General features: G+C 39.2%; 1 protein-coding gene across 2 annotated transcripts; it reads left to right on the plus strand.

Annotated features, from left to right (window-relative positions):
- Positions 1-1,141: 1,141 nt before the first annotated feature.
- stk38a (serine/threonine kinase 38a) lies at positions 1,142-18,037 on the plus strand. Of its 2 annotated transcripts, none has more exons than XM_022209654.2 (14): positions 1,142-1,265; positions 4,880-5,017; positions 5,676-5,727; positions 6,146-6,268; positions 6,715-6,798; positions 6,888-7,011; positions 7,384-7,538; positions 8,087-8,198; positions 8,694-8,755; positions 12,959-13,076; positions 13,218-13,341; positions 13,581-13,676; positions 14,520-14,614; positions 14,712-18,037. In XM_022209654.2, the coding sequence occupies exons 2-14, from the start codon at positions 4,887-4,889 to the stop codon at positions 14,846-14,848; spliced, it is 1,413 nt and encodes a 470-aa protein (XP_022065346.1). In that variant the 5' UTR covers positions 1,142-1,265; positions 4,880-4,886; the 3' UTR covers positions 14,849-18,037. The 2 variants fall into 2 exon arrangements, with proteins under 2 accessions (XP_022065346.1, XP_022065345.2); XM_022209653.2 differs by having other exon boundaries at positions 8,087-8,189.
- The last annotated feature ends 307 nt before the right edge of the window (positions 18,038-18,344 follow it).

An 18,344-nucleotide genomic window follows, 5' to 3' on the forward strand; every position in this document is an offset into this window, starting at 1 on the left:
AAAGAGTTTGCACAGTGAATGATGCTTTCCTTTGCTCAAATGCTTTCCCTGCTATGGGTATGACAAACATAATTACCTCTATGGCCCAGCTGACACACAGGCACAGGCTGCAGCAAGGGCTGTTTAGCAGATATTTCAATGCATCAACATGTCAGGGTACCACAAGTTGGGACTTGTGATTGTTTAGGGTAAAGCATGGTCATGATGAGACCTGTTATTCTTCATTACCATTACTGTGCAGATGCCAGCTTGTGTGACTCCTCACAGAAAATCCCAAACGGAGATTTGAATCCAGCTGTGAGGCCACACTGCACGTCATTACACAGTGCTGCCAAGATTGCCGAACAAAACAGAAGTAGAATTTATTGTTTGTGATTTTCATATCACAGAAGGGGAAAGAACAATGAGGTGTTGTCAATTTACAGAGCAGAAATATCTTCAGTGTTGTTAGCAATGCAGTGGATAGAAGACATCACAAGTGAGAGCAATCATTTGTTCAGATTCAGGCTACTCACCCCTTTCACAGTACAGTCACTGAGACAGCAAGCTAGACATTTTGTTAGAAACAAAACATGGCACATAATTCAAGTAATGGGTCTTACAGTAAGATTTTCATGAATACTGGCACATTCTGCCATCAAAGGAAATGAAATGGTAGATTAGGTTGCAAAGGACCCAGACAAAGTATTGACATTGACTTGGAAGCTGGCTTTAGCACGTCAGAAATAAAGAGCAAGAAATGATTTGGACAGAATGAAACAGGAGAGATATTAACATCAATGCATAGATTTTGACACAGAGCACAAAACAGCATACTATTCAAAATAGGCTCACATAATGCAGGCAGATGTGACTACTGTGGGAAAGTAGAAAAACTAAAGCGTTTTCCTGCACAGTCAGAAATATGAGGCCGCTAGAAAATCTCTGAATAAAACTTTCAGACAAAATTTTATAATATAGACACTCTTAACAGACATTAGTGCTTTCAAATAACATTTCTGTATCTTAGGCTAATTTGTTTTTAATCAGAATCGAGTTTTAACGACAGCTGTACGAGCCTAGAATCTTATCCACACTCCACGCCAGTCGGTGGCGGTAATGTACCAACTCGTTGTTTGGCAACTACAAGGAGGACGAAGAAGAAGAATAAAATTCCACCTATAACCTGTGGTGGGCAGCAATCCGTGTCTGCTGCTTCTAAGTCTTCCGCATTAGACCAGAAGAAGAAGAGGCGCAAGAGAGCAAATACCGCACCTTCGACCTAGGTAAGCGAACAAAGACTAACTAAAGAAACACGGAAATAAAGGACTACAAGTCGCTATGTTGAAGGCTTCATTTAGTAAATTGTCCAACAGAATGAATTGTGAAATGCTCTGTTATATGGTGCTTTATTTTATAAACAAACGACTCTGTTTTAGCAGATAAGTAGCTAACGTTGACTTGCTAACTTTCACTTAGCTTTTTGCTTCGGAGAACTTAAAGTTGTCAGGTTGATGAAAATAAATACCAAGATTTTCCGGTCATTGCTTTCAAAATATTTTTGTTTAAGAACTGTACACATATGTGACCTTTCTATAGGATTGACTTTTACTTTGGAGGAATTATTGGGCACTATTTATACTGGCCACGGCGGACTTGACGTAACCACGAACTTTAATAGCTAACTAGCTAGCTAACTAATGTTAGCAGGTAAAGGCATTTGTTTATGAAGCTACAGATTAATGCGAAAACTAAAAAATCTATAAGATATATCAGCTAATGTAATCTTAAATACTTTAAGTGTTGGTTTAACTTATTATTTTCCCACAATTCTTCGGTCTTTTGGAAACTGTTAGTTTGGGGCACTTGGAGCTATGTTGCAGCCGAAATGAACTACGTGTTGTTGACGTTGGCAGGGCCAGTCTTTGGCAAGGGACTAACAACAAACGTCAAACTAAGTAGTCTCTTTATTTTTTTTCCTTTCTTTACGGAGCAGAGCAAGACGTATTTTAGTCTCTGTATAAATGTAACTTGACGCTAAGGGCTAAATGCGTTTTTCATTGTCACTATTTCAAGTTCTCCGCCTGAGTTCATGTAACTCTCTGTTCAATCAAAAGTTTTGCAGTTCATCTTTCTGTTCTTAACCGTTTCCTGGCCAGCAGAACTGTCAAATAACTAACTGATTTACTATTATTGTCGTACTTACTAACAAAATATCAAATGGATTGTATATGCTACAAGTATAAATGTCCACCACTACAACATTTACGATACACCAATTTAGTGATCAGTTCATGTGTTATAATTAAGTTGTATGTGAATTCAATCTGGAAACACATTCAAGCACAGCTTGCATCTAAACCCCATTTATCTCACAGAGCAATTCCGGCATCACTGCTTGCACAAAAGAAGATTGCCTCATCATTTCTTCATAACGGCATTGTCACAATGTTGGCAACATTGCTCTGAACAGGCAGCAGAACAAATTGCTTTCCTTCCTCTTTTTCTAGGCCAACAAACATTTCATAGTTCCAATTTTTTCAGAACTCTACTTGGCGTTGTTTACTTTACCATTACAGTAAGGTAATTTAGATAGGTCGAGCTTCCCAGTTGAAAAATTTCAGTCCTCATAAACAAATGTAGAGTTACAATGAAAGTGTACTACATAATGTGAATTTCTTGATTAAATTCATATGAGGAGACATTGAAAATCAGAATGACAGAAATTATTTGAATTAGACGAAAGTACAAAACATTTAATTTGGTTAGTTTCTGCTTCAAATTGAATAATTAAATTATATATTGGTAATCCTTTATTATTTGGTTATTGAGGCGCTCAACACCTCAATAATAAAGTAGTTATTAGTTGTACAGAAAGAGTCTGGTTAGCAGTGTTAACGTTTCTACTCACTTTTCACTACTTTTTGTATTTATTTTCTTTACAGACATGTTTTTAGTGACATTTTAGTCAACATTTTTGTCAGTTTTAGCCAGTTTTTAGTCATGAAACACAGAAGTATGTTCATTTATTCACTCAATACTTACACACTAATATCGTCGTTAGAAAACCTTTTGGTAGTAGTTTTGGCTCTGTGGGCAGGTGCTAATTCCTGCAGAAAAAGGAAATGCTCCATAAAACTTCTTAGTAGATGGAACATGAAGTGCTCTAAAATCTCCAGTTTGACGCAGTGTTGATTTTGCGCTTGATACAGCTCAGTGAATCAACACCAGCAGATGACATGGCTCCACAAATCATTGCAAACTGCAGAAACTTCACACCGAACTTAAAACATTTTGGATTCTGATCCTCTTCATCCAGACTGTAGGACCTTGATTTCCAAATGAAATGCTAAATTTACTCAAATCTGAAAACGGGACTTTGAACCACTGAGCTACAGTCCAGTTCTTTCTCTCCTTGGACCAGGTAAGACGGTTCTGATGTTCTCTGGTTCAGGAGCGTCTTGATACTAGCTGTGCTTGCACTAGGGAAAATTTGTCTCTAGCCACTACGGCTAAAGTGCTAGAATTTTGTTTAGCCACATTTAGCCACACTTTTTCAGTATCTGTACTGCGGCGTGCGAAGTTGTGGACAAAAGACTAGACAGTTGAGGACATCATCTTGGGCTTTGGGAAATACTGATACAATATATTTTTCACCCTTTTCTGACAGTTTATAGAACAAATGATTAATCACTCAATTGAGAAAGTAATGGACAGATTCAAAAACAATGAAATGACCAATTAATTGCCAGCCAAATAGCAGCTGAAGGCCTGAATAGCAATAATACAGGAAGAAAAAAATGCATGGGTTAACAAATTGGGATGCACAAGGACCAGGGGATTGGGGATGAGGGAAGTGTATGTGCACGTGTGTGTGTGTAGCAAAGGGGGAGGGGTATTGGTGGAAATGGAGTAAGCCAGGTGCAGAGAGCGAGAGCTGTAGTCCGAATCCTTTTTTCTGATTGGCTGAGACGAGACACGTGACAGTGTGCATCTGTTAATGATCGGAAGCATTCGGGTTGATCCGGTTATACTTGGTAGCGCTGTTCAGTAAAGGAGACGCGGTTTGTTATTTTCTTTGATTATCGCTCGGCAAATTACGAAAAAGTTGCAAGTTAACGCTTTTTTCACATTTATTAGGCAAAATTAGCTTCGCCACCGTGGCTAAACATCCTAAAAATGGCTTCGCCATCCTGAGGAAGGCTTCGCCTATGGAGAAGTGGCGAATGGCTAGCGCAAGCACAGACTAGGAATGTGACAGTTGTAGCTTCTTTACTGCAGACATCTTTCCTTGGTGGCTCTTGATGCACTGACACCAGCCTCAGTTCTTGTGAAGCTCCTCCAAGTTCTTGAATCGACTTCCCTTGACAGTCCTCTCAAGTCTCTGATCATCCCTGTTGCTTGTACACCTTTTCCTACCACACTTTTCCCTTTCAGTCAACTTTCCATTAGGGCTGGACCCGAATATCCGAATATTCATTCACTACGGCGGTATCAGGATATTAAATTTGGTATTTAGCTTAGATTTTAAATGAAAGCAGAGTTACTGGTTCAGTGACATTGTCACTGTTGGGTTATTAACTTTTATTTAATAAAAGAGACTTCATGGGCAGATTTTTGTCATACTTTTTATTCCCACACACACTTACAAAGGCATTTTACAGTTGGCACACACTATTTTTAATCTCAGACATGAGTGAAATGCTTGCACTGTTGACCTCTGATAGAGCAGATTTTTTTTTCCAAGTTTACTCTGTGGCCTCCATCAGGCCTCCATTTTTCCACCTCAGTTTTTATCTTCAGATGTCCATTTTTTTCCTAACCTTTTTGACAAGAGCATGAATGGACACGTGTTTCACTGGGCTCTCTGCTTATTTTATCATCTTTGTGTCTTTCTCAGGCAAAGCATGGCAATGACTGGCCAGAGCTCGTGCTCCTCCATGAGCAACCACACCAAGGAGCGGGTCACAATGGCCAAAGTGACCTTGGAGAACTTCTACAGCAACCTTATCACCCAGCACGAGGAGAGGGAGATGAGGTAATATCCACAAGCTGCAGTCTACACCCATACCACTTTTCAGTGGCTACACACTGGCTTTTTCCAGCACTCCATGGTGCACAAATTTTTTTGATTATAATTAGTACATTGTATTTCCAGAATGGAGCATTTTAAGAATGTAATTAGCATTGAAACTGACAAGTTTGCCAATAATTTGATGTACCCAAAAGGACTTTTTTTTCATGTTTCATCTTTATATGAGGAGATTTGTACCAATATTATCGGACAAACTCTGTCAAAAAAAAAAGATTTCAGTAACGCAACAATATCTTCTCACAAGTAAACCTCAACATTTTTCTACTTTTGATAATATGTCAGTTTGTTTACAGTTGACTCTGCTCCTCATTCACTGTTCTAATTTTTACTGTAACGGTTTGCTGTGCAAATATGCTGCTACCGCCTGAATTTTGTTTGCAGTTCTAACACAAATCTCTCGCATGAGTGAGATTCTTCTATCATAATGTTTGCATTTGTAGTAGCATCAGTAATGTGTACAGGGCCTTTTCTTATTCTCTATAGACTTTTTACCATCTTGTCAACTTAACTGATATATTGGGATATGCTTGTAGTAGTTAGGCTGTATACTTGTGGTCATAAAACAGTGATGAACACTGTTATTGGTTTATAATGTCTTTAGGCAGCAAAAACTGGAAAAGGTGATGGATCAGGAGGGCTTGGCCGATGAAGAGGTAAACATTAAACACACAGCTGCACGGTTTTTCCAGCTTGTTCTCGTGCAGTATTGAAGAATTCAGTCTGTGACACAGTGCTGGTTAGATTTCAAGGTCAGATGGAATATTGCTGAAAGGTTCATGATGTTTATTTCGTTTGAAGGAATAGTAAGTAGTTATGATTGTCCTAGCAAGTGTTGCCCACTATACAAGTTGATCGATAAACGTAATTGTCATGATTCTTCATATTTCCTTATACCCATGTCAGCCCTTATTTTATTTGAGAGATTAGTGTAAAAAAATAATAATATTCAATTCATAATTTTGCAGTAATATATTTTTAAAGATGTGTTTCTTGTTACAGGCTTCTTACAGTTTTATAATGTACTTCCTTTGTTTTGAATGATGCACTAAAAAGTTTTTCTGTACTATGAAGAAACGTATTCGGCGTTCTGAGCATGCAAGGAAAGAGACAGAGTTTCTACGTTTAAAACGGACTCGATTGGGTCTGGAAGACTTTGAGTCCCTGAAGGTGATTGGCCGAGGAGCTTTTGGTGAGGTAAAAGCTTTTCCATAATTATTGGGAACATTATTCTTGTGTGCCTATTTGCTCCCAACAGGGAAGTGTTAAATATCAACCAAACATTTCCCATCTTGATAATCAACACACTTTCAAATATTTGCAGTGTGACAATGGCATCCAGTGTAGAACGTACTGTGTCATCTATCGCAGTGTGGCATGTCTGTTTAAATATGTTAGCATGCAATCTGTAGGAAGAGCAGCTTAAATTCATCAGTCAAGAACAGAAACCTCTATCATGAACATAAAACAATATTTGGTATGATATCACAGATGGAAGATAACACTTCTGGATATTGCACAATGCTGAACAGATGTAAGAATTTATTTGTAATGCTTAAATGTAATGTAATTGCCTAAAGTAGTGCAACAAGTACATACAAGGTGCAATGTGGTGTAAACTTTTGTCAACATTATGCCTCTAGGTTCGGCTGGTGCAGAAGAAAGACACTGGTCATGTCTATGCTATGAAAATCCTCCGAAAAGCTGACATGCTGGAGAAAGAACAGGTGAAGAAACTGCTTTGCATCTGCAAATGCAAATGCTCCTGCATCTGTTGGACATCTTTGAACCTGTGTGTGTCCCTGTCTGTCTCCAGGTTGGCCATATCCGTGCTGAGAGGGACATTCTGGTAGAGGCAGACAGCCTGTGGGTGGTCAAAATGTTCTACAGCTTCCAGGATAAGATGAACCTCTACCTCATTATGGAGTTTCTGCCTGGAGGTATGACCCTCAACCCTGCAGTGCTGATGGGAGCACAAACCAGCTAAACACTTAAATGGTTTTGAATGTTATCCTGAAAGCTTTTGTAGGCTAAAATGTTTCAAGTCCTGTGAAATGAGAGGTACTAATCTTTAATATTGTGTACTAGTACATGATGCACTTGCGCTTTCTTGTTTTATGAATGAAATTATATTAAAAATTTGAAGCAACTGTGCGTTTGTCTGTGTGATCGTGATGGCCAGCCCAGAGTTTGTAAACTGTCAGAAAGGTGTCTTCCCACAGCAGGGACTGTTAGAAATACTCTTTTTTTTTTTTTTTACCTTTTTGTTCTGCTAATGGTAGTGTGACTTAGTTTCTGTTGCTGTGGTGCAGGCGACATGATGACCTTGCTGATGAAGAAGGACACTCTCACAGAAGAAGCGACTCAGTTCTACATTGCAGAGACGGTGCTGGCCATCGACTCCATCCACCAGCTGGGCTTTATCCACAGAGACATCAAACCTGACAACCTGTTGCTGGATTCAAGGGTGAGGCAGAGTCAACCTTAATTTCACTCACTGCGATTGCGTCCAGTTTCATTATTTCTGCCTTGGGTTAATTGATTTTAAGATTGTTTTATTTCATGGAAAGCCATCATTCTAATTTAATTTTAGTGAAATTCACTCTTAGCTTGAAGTCCAATATAATCTGCATCTTTTCACTGGCCACTGTTTGCACAAACAAAATTCTGCACAGCAGTGTAGAAACCACACTGCTGGCTAACAGCTGAACAGTAAGAGAAGTCCAGAAGGACACTAACACACCAGTGTACAAGTATAAGTGTCACTGCAGTGTCGACCATTTGCACCGACTCTGTATGAATTGTTATGCAGAAATATAAATGAATCTTAACTCCTATGCTACAGGGCCCCTCCTCTTACCCTCTCAAGAACTTTGTTATATGTATATATCAATTTAGTCTTTATGTAGATAATGTGCCAAGCTATTCTTGCCTGACTGCCTGCTAATGTTGTTTAACTATTATGTACTTTGCTGTGTGCTGCAGTAATTAGAATAGTGTGTTTTGTGTTTCCAGGGTCATGTGAAGCTGTCTGACTTTGGTCTGTGTACTGGGTTGAAGAGGGCCCATCGTACTGAGTTCTACAAGAACTTGAACCACAGCCTGCCCAGTGACCTCAGTAAGCAAAGTCAGGCAACCCAATCTATTTATTTCTTTTGTAACTTGCATGCGACTTTTTATTTTCACATTTATAATTGAAAAGTTTGACCTCACTTGTAAGACAATTTTCTGGCCAGAATAAGGCAGGAATGATTCCACAATGGTTGGTCATTCAAGGTCTTTACCTACAGTCTTAGCCTTGTCCTCATCCTCACTGCTGCTCTTTCTTCACACTGACGATGAGTTAACCAGACAGCTTAGCAGGACTGTAAGGGTTCGATGCTGTGTGTAACTTCCTGTATTTTTGAGTCAGGCTTGTTAGATGCTAGAGATATGGTGCACATACGACAGCTCTTTGCATGTCAAAATAGTGTGTAATTTATTAGGAGACTTGCGCAGTAACATAAGTGACCAATGCATGAATGCCAGAAAACATTAACTTTTACAGCTTGATGAAGCAGCAATATTGTGTATTCCATGTCTGAAAAGAGTTTAGGTGTTTACTCTATCAATCATGTGACAGCTTTCCAGAACATGAACTCCAAGAGGAAAGCAGAGACTTGGAAGAGGAACAGGAGGCAGCTGGTAGGTCTAATATCTGATTTCACTTTGGACTTTGACAGCATAGCATAGTCACATAGCAAGAGCTAAATTTTTTTTCACAATTATGGATATTATATACGGCATACATGCAACACAATGTAAAAGGCATAGGGATTATATTACTGTCACCAGAGGTCTAACTGCTTTTCTCAAAAACAAATCATTTTATGATTATTTGTGAGTATTGTATCTCAATACACCTTTTGTTTGGATGAAATCTGTACGTTGGACAAACCTGGCATTAATTGTCCAAATGGATCCATGGCACTGTAAATGTTCATACCTGCCAACTACTCCAGTTTTGCCGTAATGAGTACGGTTTTCATGATCCCGCTCCGGGTTACGGTTTTATTAATCAAAATACGGATTTTCACATAGCAATCAATCAAAAAATATTCAAAAACATGAAACACATTCACGAGATCGCTAAGAACCGTATCTAAATTTAGAACAGAAACAATCGGCACTGCATGCTGCTAATATAGACGGCTTGCAGTGTTTACTAACACAAATGTCAACATCGGTATGTACATGCAGACCCGGTGCAGGAGCTCCTGAAAATTCCACTTTAATATTCTTGGTGAGCCAGTGTCTGACGACTGGGGTGTCTCGGAGTTCCCTGAACAAGAACAGAAAGATAGCGTTTAGGAAATTGCACGTCTCTGCTTTGGCCGCATCAATGGGCTCGCTTTGAGAAGGCGGTGGCGGCTGTTGTTTGGGGCTGCCTCCTGCTGCCTGCCGGACACGGATGCAGCAGATGGTGTGCTGTCCTGTTGCTGCTGGCCTGGTTCGGCATGTTGAGTATTAAAGTAATCCTTCAATGCGTTATCAGGTACTACTTTGACATACTGCACTGTCCTGCCTACTGGCTCAGGGCTTCTCCGGTATATCAGCAGGAACTGTAATATCAACGTAACGACTGCTCCGGAGAACGAGGAAATCAGTATTAAGTAAATCATTTCGAGCAGCTGCCCTGGCGCCTTCTCCGGCTCAAAGTGTCTTCATAACCAAACGTTGAGCCGCGGTAACAAAGCAAGTTCCTCCTGGTCGCTCTCAAAGCTGCCATATCATCTGCTTTACTTCGATTCTGACAGCTGACAGCACAACAAGAAGTTCATAGTAACTGGTCTAGTTGTGAAAAATGTGCTGACTCTACTGTTGATGTGTGCAGACTCTTTGTGAATGTTACGCTTTGAAATGACAAGACTTATTTTACATACAGTGAGGTATTTTTGATAAGTCAGTAATGTTGTTATAAGTGTGCGTATAAGTATTCAAGTTATAACTTCCAAAAATATCTTTTCATGAATAGAAGTAGGTAATATTTCCTAATGACTTTATGGTAAGTTAAACATCAAAACATTGTTTATTAGAATGAGAAATGTCATCACAATATTGAATAATGTGATCTGGATGCCTGTGATATTTTGAGTTTAGTACCTGTCAAATTAAAGGAACATTCTGAAAGGCTATATATTATTAAGTTTGTCCTTGATCTTTTACATCAGCATTTATGAATTGACAGTTTAAGTAACATGGAAACATGATTCTTAGCCACATTCTAAGTTGATTTAATGCTAAAAATCATGTGGCGTCGGGGGGGGGGGGCTTTGCCCCCCTGAAGCCCCCTCCAGGACTTTGTCCTGGACCTACCGGGGCCTGCGGCCCCTGGATCCCGGGTGACTACTCGGCTTTTCAGGTTTCAAAAGTTGGCAGGTATGAATGTTTTCTTTCGAAAAAAAAAAAAAAAAAGAAACGAACAAAATGAAAAAAAATTTAACCTGTTTAAAAAAAAAAAAAAAAGGAATTCTCACTTTCCAGCTGATTGTGTGTACATAGTAGATACAGCGTCCTCTATAATTATTGGCACCCCTGGTTAAGATGTGTTGAAAGCCTTAAAATAAATTCAATTTCTATTGCAGAAGCATACTCTCACACTGAAAATTGTAGAAAAATGTATTATAGGAGTAGCCTAGCCGCGCTAGACAACCCACGGCAACGAATTTAATTCTCTGCCAGGGTGGGTCTAGTTACCCTCGGTAAGCCTCGAGGTTGGATGTTCCTAAAACTGGCCGACGAATCACCATGAAGTGTAGAGTCAGAAGGCGGGTTTACCTAAGTGACGACAGAGGCGCGACGATTCTGACAGAAACAACCGGAAACAACTAGCCTAGCCACGGCAACGAATTTAATTCTCTGCCAGGGTCGACAAAAAAAACGACAACAGTCGTTGAGCTCCATTAGCACCGACTCTGAATAATCTTTCTGTTAACATGTCTGCAATACACTTGAGCTTCACCCATTGACTGTATAAATAAGGCTTCACCGAACTACCGCATCCTCTGATTTCCGGCACTCTAGAAACTACGTCAGCCTATTCGTTGCGCTGATTGGTTGTATACCTACCCAATTGCTGCAGAGTGATTTGAAAGACAACCTTTTAGCCCGCCTCCCTCCCTGTTGAGAGTTCCTAGACCAGGGGTGTCAAGATCCATTCCTGGAGGGCCACTGTCCTGCATGTTTTTGATATTTCCCTCTTCCAACACACCTGATTCAAATGATCAGGCTCGTTATCAGGCTTCTGCTGAGCTTCATGATAAGCTGATCATTTGAATCAGGTGTGTTGGAAGAGGGAGACATCTAAAACATGCAGGACAGTGGCCCTCCGGAACTGAGTTTGACACCCCTGTCCTAGACCCTTGTGTCTTCAGATCTGGGTCTGGCATGGCAAGGCTATTATAGGAGAAGAATAGGTGCTGTTTTGTTGGCAGAAGGGGGTTGTACAAAGTATTACCATCAGGCATGCTAATAATTGTGGCACACATGATTTGATGTAAAAGAATTATTTCTTAATGTGTGATTTTTTTTTTTTTTTTCCTCCACTGAATAAATGCACTTGAATTTAAGGCTGGATTTTCCTCTTTTTTTCACTGTGGTCCTATATTATTTAGAAAAAATAACTGAATGTATTAGAAGCTAAAGAACACATCTTAACCAGGGGTGCCAATAATTATGGAGGGCACTGTAAACTTGTTTATTTCACCAGGAAAGCTTTTTAAAGGGGAACTTTGTTTTTTTTCAAACTGGGGTCTGTTTCCATATGTCATTTCATACATGTGAGTGATGGAGAAATGAATTTTCGACATAGCTCCAGCATTTAGCCAGGCAGGCAGCTTCGCAGCTCAGCTAGCGAAAACTATGGGGCAACTATAGATGGATAGTCTCAACGCGTGTCCCACAACATACTAGAGATGAGAAGTGAACAGATTACCAAGGTTTTTACGTCGAAGTGCATCAACTGGAGTTTCAAGGTCCATTTGTAAAATGTTTAGCCACAACTTTAGCGTTTCCTTCTCTGAGTACGGTAGTCTGTGAAAGCTGCGCGAAGTGTAGCGCACCATTCTGTTGCCACAACTTGGAAATGCGCACTGACGACCCATTAGTTTTACCAGGTTTAGAAAAAAGAACTGTTCTGTAATCTGACACAAAATCGCTCCACTCGTCTCTCTTCACCTGAGGCAAACAGCTGTTTCCCCCACTGGTGTTTTGGCGCGAGCTATCGCGCGATTTTGGAACGAGATTTGTTTTCTAGCGTCCCGAGATTTGGATACAGACCACAACAAATAGCGATCGCCAAGTAATGTGGAGGTTTTCGTTCACTTCTCATCTCTAGTATGTTGTGGGACACTCATTGAGACTATCTGAGCCGGTCAGTGTGGGGCAAAAAGCACGTTAGGGCGGACTTTGACGCGGGGGGGCAAGTTGCCCCATACTTTTCGCTAGCTGAGCTGCTATGCTGCCTGCCTGGCTAAATACTGGAGCTATGTCGAAAATGTATGTCTCCATCACTCACATGTATGAAATGACATATGAAAACAGACCCCAGGTTGAAAAAAACGAAGTTCCCCTTTAATAATGAATATGGTCCATGTGTTAAGGTTCAACTTTTAATTATAGACAAACTTCTAATAATTTTTCAAAGTAAATTGCAGGCGAGATCAATATATGTTGTTGTTACAAGACGGCAGAAACATTGCATTTTAATCACAGCATAGCATTCGTCAAGTGTTTCACATCAACATAGCTGACAGAAATAAACCTAATTTCCATTCTGCCACAAAATATATCACAAAATAAATGGCTTCTCATTCACTTGCTGTTGTCCCCCACTTGTGTTTCTGTCAGGCTTTCTCCACAGTGGGAACCCCAGACTACATCGCTCCAGAGGTCTTCATGCAGAATGGATACAACAAGCTTTGTGACTGGTGGAGCCTGGGTGTCATCATGTACGAGATGTTAATAGGTAATTGAACAAGAGGCTCGATGCAACACTTTTAAAAAAAAAAATTATTAATTTTTTTTAACCTTGAGTAGTTTTAGACCAGTGCAGGCTGGAGGTTGTATAAAGGAAACCTGGTGTTTTTGCTGTCCTCATTGTGTGCAGGTTACCCTCCATTCTGCTCAGAGACACCTCAGGAAACTTACAGGAAAGTGATGAACTGGCGTGAGACGCTTACCTTTCCCCCAGAAGTGCCTATATCAGAGAAGGCCAAAGACCTCATCCTCAGGCAGGAACACATCTCTATTCACCTTTCATCAGTCTCACTTGTATCGTAGTAATTTATTCAACAGTTTGTTAGTCACTGATTTAGGTGGCCGGACCTCTTTTGTATGTTAACATTTATATTGTCCATAAGTCAATATTGTTTTGTTTGGAAATGCGAAAATGTTTTGCTGGCACGTAACCCCTACAATGGCTTCTGCTGAGTTGTATATGCATGATATTAAGTGAACATGTTGTGTGCAGATTTTGCTGTGAGGAAGAGCACAGGATCGGTGCTGTAGGTGTGGAGGAGATCAAGTCCAATTCTTTCTTTGAGGGGGTAGACTACGATCATATCAGGTAGGAATGATGATAAAGCAGTCATGTTATCAAATGAGTACAATTTGACTAATTTGGGAAACAACTCCCAGACTAGTATGTTTTTTTTTAAAATTCAATTCTTGGGTCCCCAGTAATGCATACCAAGTGTGAAGTTGATGAACAGTTGTTGAGAAAAAGAAGCACAATTCAACAGATGGAGGGTTCACATTTGAAAATGCACATGATCTTTAATCCTTTAAAATAATTGACCTGACCGATAGTTGGATTGACTGCATTTAATACATCTTGTTCATTAGTATTCAGTATTTAGTTCATTTTTGCTCTTCTCTGCTTCATATACAATGCAATATATATTTGTTACTTTGTAGCTATAAACACAAGGTTTGTGTTAACATGTCACTTCTCTCTTATGGAGAATCATAGTGATCTGTGCTTGATGTGTTTCAACATCCTGAATGAACAGATCTCAACAGCTCAAAATGGTTGAGTTTGTAAACAAGAATATTACAATATCTTTCTGGTCACCCCTCTTGTATACTGTGGTTCACATGTTGTGATGAAGAAAGGAAAACAGAAAAAGCATGTGGTAAGAACCAGATAAGGAATGCTTTAAGTTCTGTTATTACAACTACAAAAAAGTAAAATCAAGTCTATGATATTACCTGACTCGTAGTTACGTGCCACTCTCAGCTGGCCACCCAAATGAGCTGTTCTGGACCTCCACCTGGTTTAGAAAAGCCACTTCAACACGTCTGCCAGCTCAGATTATCAAAAGCAAATTTTCTCTTTGGTGACTGATAAAGATCTTTTCTTTGACTTCATTAACTCGACTCCTTTACTTCACTGATTTTTTTTTTCCAGAGAAAGACCTGCTGCCATTCCCATTAACATCAAAAGCATTGACGACACCTCAAACTTTGATGAATTCCCTGATTCAGATATCCTCACACCAACAAGTACTCGTCCCCTTTTTGCTTTAACATGCTATCTAATTTGTACCTCTGTTGTTCTATCTGAAATGATTTACACCTGTTCATTCTTCTTCTTCCCCAGCCACCCAGGTGTCCAATCAGACCGAAGCAGATCTGAAGAACAAAGACTGGGTCTTCATCAACTACACCTACAAACGCTTCGAAGGCCTGACTGCTAGAGGAGCCATACCGTCCTACATGAAGTCAGGGAAGAGATGAACACTTTCAGATTGGCTTTTAACCGACACCCCCATGAAACCTGAATGAGTTGTCCGACCTCCTGCTATGTGAGGAACTTTAGCCCTGAAAGGAGAACTGTGACTCTGCTCTATGTTACCGGAGTGATGAGGAGTTCTTGTCATTCAGCCCTCTGCAAATAATAAAGGGGCTTGTTTTCATCCCTTGCTTTCCATAGATTTCCATTACACCATAGGATTTGCTGTCTTCATTTCTGCAGGTCTTCACTTCGATGCTTCCGAGGGTACCTCTCTTCTTCCTGCTCTCACAATGACTGAAAATGGGATTCAAGTAATTCTATCCACTTGTTTTTTGCACCAGTGGATGCAGTTGGATGTCATTACTTCTGATACCAGCATCATTTACATTCCCTGTCGATAAACCAGCACCATTCTGTCAGACCTTCCAAGGGCTCTTTCACTTCTTTTACCATTTTATGTTGACTTATCAACTCAGACTTTGCATTGCGTTGTTACTTGAAGTGAATCAGGTGCTCTTCAGGGATTCTGTCCAAATGTTTCTTGTTATTTCCAACAAGATCTCACTCTGAGGCTTCTCTAAAGTGCTGCTGGCTTCCTAAGGTAACCTAACCAAAGACTGTGAGCTGAATGATGTTTCTGCTTGATCTCTCTGTCACGTCACTTGTTGTAAACTTAGAGTTGTACTTTTATAGATTCGAGATTTGCAAATTCTGCTTGTTGAAATGTGTGAATATATGAGAAGTATGCTTTTTTTGGAACAAACACAAGAGTCTTGTTACATTTTGACAATGATCCGTTTATGTTCAAACACCTTAAATAACGAAGTGGTGTGGATGAACCTCCAGTACAGTCAGGCCTCCAGCTCATTAGATTGTGTGTTTGGATTGGGAGTTTGAGTTTGACACAGTGAAAGGGTTATCTCAAAGTTAAAATCACCTTTCCTCCAACAATCTACATTTGACTATTTTATTGTACAGCTGCAACTAACAATTTTGAAATGATCAATCTGCCAGATATTCTCACAATTAATGAAAGTCCCAAGTGACGTTCTCGTCTTTATTTGTCCAAACAGTCGGAAACTTTAAAGTATTATATGTAGAAAAATATTGGAACAAGGAAAAATGGGGGGGAAGTATTTTGAGGGCCTTGAACCAGCAAATGATTTTTTGTTTAAAAATTACTCAAAAGGATTGTTTGTTATGATGGTTGCAATTTTCTGCCAAATGTTGCTGCTTGTACATGTCTGCAGTTGTAATGTTTGGTGGCAATGTAGGTCTTAATTATTGATTGAGCTGTCAACTTTGAAATTGATCAAAACAGAAAATATTTCATAGCATGAGGTGATACTTAATGTCTTGACTTGGAACCATTCACTTTATGAGATTGGTTGTTAATTACATTTAACCAAAAAATCTGTTGAAACTCACTCCAGTCTGCACATCAGTGTGTGCATGATACAAGGTTTTTGTTTTGGATGGTGCCAATTAGCTGTAGCCGAAAAACACAGAACCTGAATAGATAATTGACCACCGTGAAAACTGCTCAGTGTGTTCTGTGATTGATCCAGATAAAAACTGTTGCTGGAAAATGGAGAAACAACTTACTTACAGCTTGTGGGAATAAGTAATGGTTTCATAACAAGTAGCTGCATGTGATTGTGGATGTGAACATTACATGATGTGGAAACATACCACTCTTTGCCAGGCCTGTGTTCCAGTTCTGTTTCAGTCGGTAGCACTGCACTCACAAGACAATAGGTTGTTTTAGTTAAAATTCAGAGAAATAATGTCTTTGTTTGAAATCTGTGTGGATGTGTAATAGCATTGCGGTTGATCTGAGGCCAGAGTGATGGCCACTGATGGAGAGAATCTTTTAGCATTACTATGTTAGGCTGCCATTCTGAATGTGTGATTTTTTTTAAAAAATATTATTTTTAAGAGACATTTAACATCTTAACTCCACAATGCCACAGACAAGATCAAGTGGTGGAGTTACTTTGTACATTTACAAGCACAGGGCTTAACATTTTCCAGTGAACACAATATCCAAAATGCTGTCATTTAAAATGAATGTAAATTAAGTTTTATGGTGTTGTGGAGAGTTTTTTGTTTGTTTTTGAGGGAGGGGTTGCATTTTAAAATGGTAGTTTTAAGATGATGCTTGTGTGAATGAAAGCTGGACCATACATGTTTTCTTTTTTATTTGGATTCTTTGTCATAACACGCATGGTGTGCTGTAACTATGGAAATCCATTCCTGCTATAAACAACAACAAAAGAAACAAAGAGTACAGAGAAAGGAAAGAACAAGGGTCAAAACTATATGCCAAGATAAATGATGACTTATTGTTGCAATATTGGTATAGACTTCCTCATTTTGCAATTAAAATCATGATTTTTTATCGAATCAAGTTATGAAAAAAGTGGATATATGTCGAAGCTTTCAACTCAAAGTCAAATGTACGTCAGGATTCCTAGAATTTTGTTGACATACTTTACATACATTAAACTGTTGACCAAGACTATTTTCAAATTTACAGGATTACCATAATCATAGTCAAAACTATTTAACGATTACATAGATATTTGAATAGACAACTAAAGACAGCCTCTTTCCCCCTTTCGAGCAGGAATGGTCTTCCATTAATAACAGTGAGTCTGGAGATTTTTTTTTCCTTGTCTGTTATATAGTGTATGTAGGTAGTCTGTAGATGAAGCACAGCACATTGTACCACTTTTTAGAAAAACATGCAGTTGAGCTTTTATTCTATGGCAGGGGTCTTTTGTTTTTTTAAATAAATGTTTCTTTGCTGGGATACTCCTGCCCTGCATGCTTTAACCAAACAGCGGATGAGTCTGCTTATAGCAAGAGAGCACATGGAATGACTTGTTTTATTGATGATGCCACTTGTGGTGTGAGTGTGTGTGTGTGTTTTAGACTGCAATGATGTAATCATGAACAGGAAAAGTGATGCAGGTTTGGATGGCTTGAAGACATGTATGCTGTTTTCTACAAGTGATGCTCAGATTTGTGTGTATGCTCTGCTCATGTCATGATGTACCATGTGGTCAGAGTTAAAAGTTAGAGGTTGTGGGAAGGTGAGTGTACATTATTTAAACCATTTTTCTCTTTGTAACGTGTGGCTGTTGTATTGTTTTCTGCTATTTGACAATGAATTACTCTGCACTTACTGTGTTGTGTCCTCATTCACAACATTTGGGTGTGTTTATCAGGACTGGTGTGTTAAATGATAAAAAATGAAGATATAGATCCCTAAAATTTGGCTTACGTGAAATGTCAGATTTTCAACTTGCCAGACTTATAATGTTTGTACTTGTTACTGAGTGGGTCATGCTAACATTTCACCCCATTACATTACACTACATTTGTAGTAGAGATTCAGGAAAACAAGTTATATAAACGGTGTGTATTGAAGTAAATAATGCAAGCTTTTCACAGCTTTCATTTTTTTTTAGTTATTCAATCCTAATTTATCCT

Source organism: Acanthochromis polyacanthus, chromosome 6 (assembly GCF_021347895.1).
Source record: "Acanthochromis polyacanthus isolate Apoly-LR-REF ecotype Palm Island chromosome 6, KAUST_Apoly_ChrSc, whole genome shotgun sequence".
Lineage (NCBI taxonomy): Eukaryota > Metazoa > Chordata > Actinopteri > Pomacentridae > Acanthochromis > Acanthochromis polyacanthus.

What these genes read in the sequence shown, in the direction of transcription:
- stk38a (XM_022209654.2), top strand. Translation starts at nt 4,887, where the DNA reads ATGGCAATGACTGGCCAGAGCTCGTGCTCCTCCATGAGCAACCACACC. An exon ending in AGGGCTTGGCCGATGAAGAG is followed by an intron (nt 5,728 to 6,145) that starts GTAAACATTAAA and finishes TGTACTATGAAG; the next exon opens with AAACGTATTCGGCGTTCTGA. An exon ending in GTAGACTACGATCATATCAG is followed by an intron (nt 13,677 to 14,519) that starts GTAGGAATGATG and finishes TTTTTTTTCCAG; the next exon opens with AGAAAGACCTGCTGCCATTC.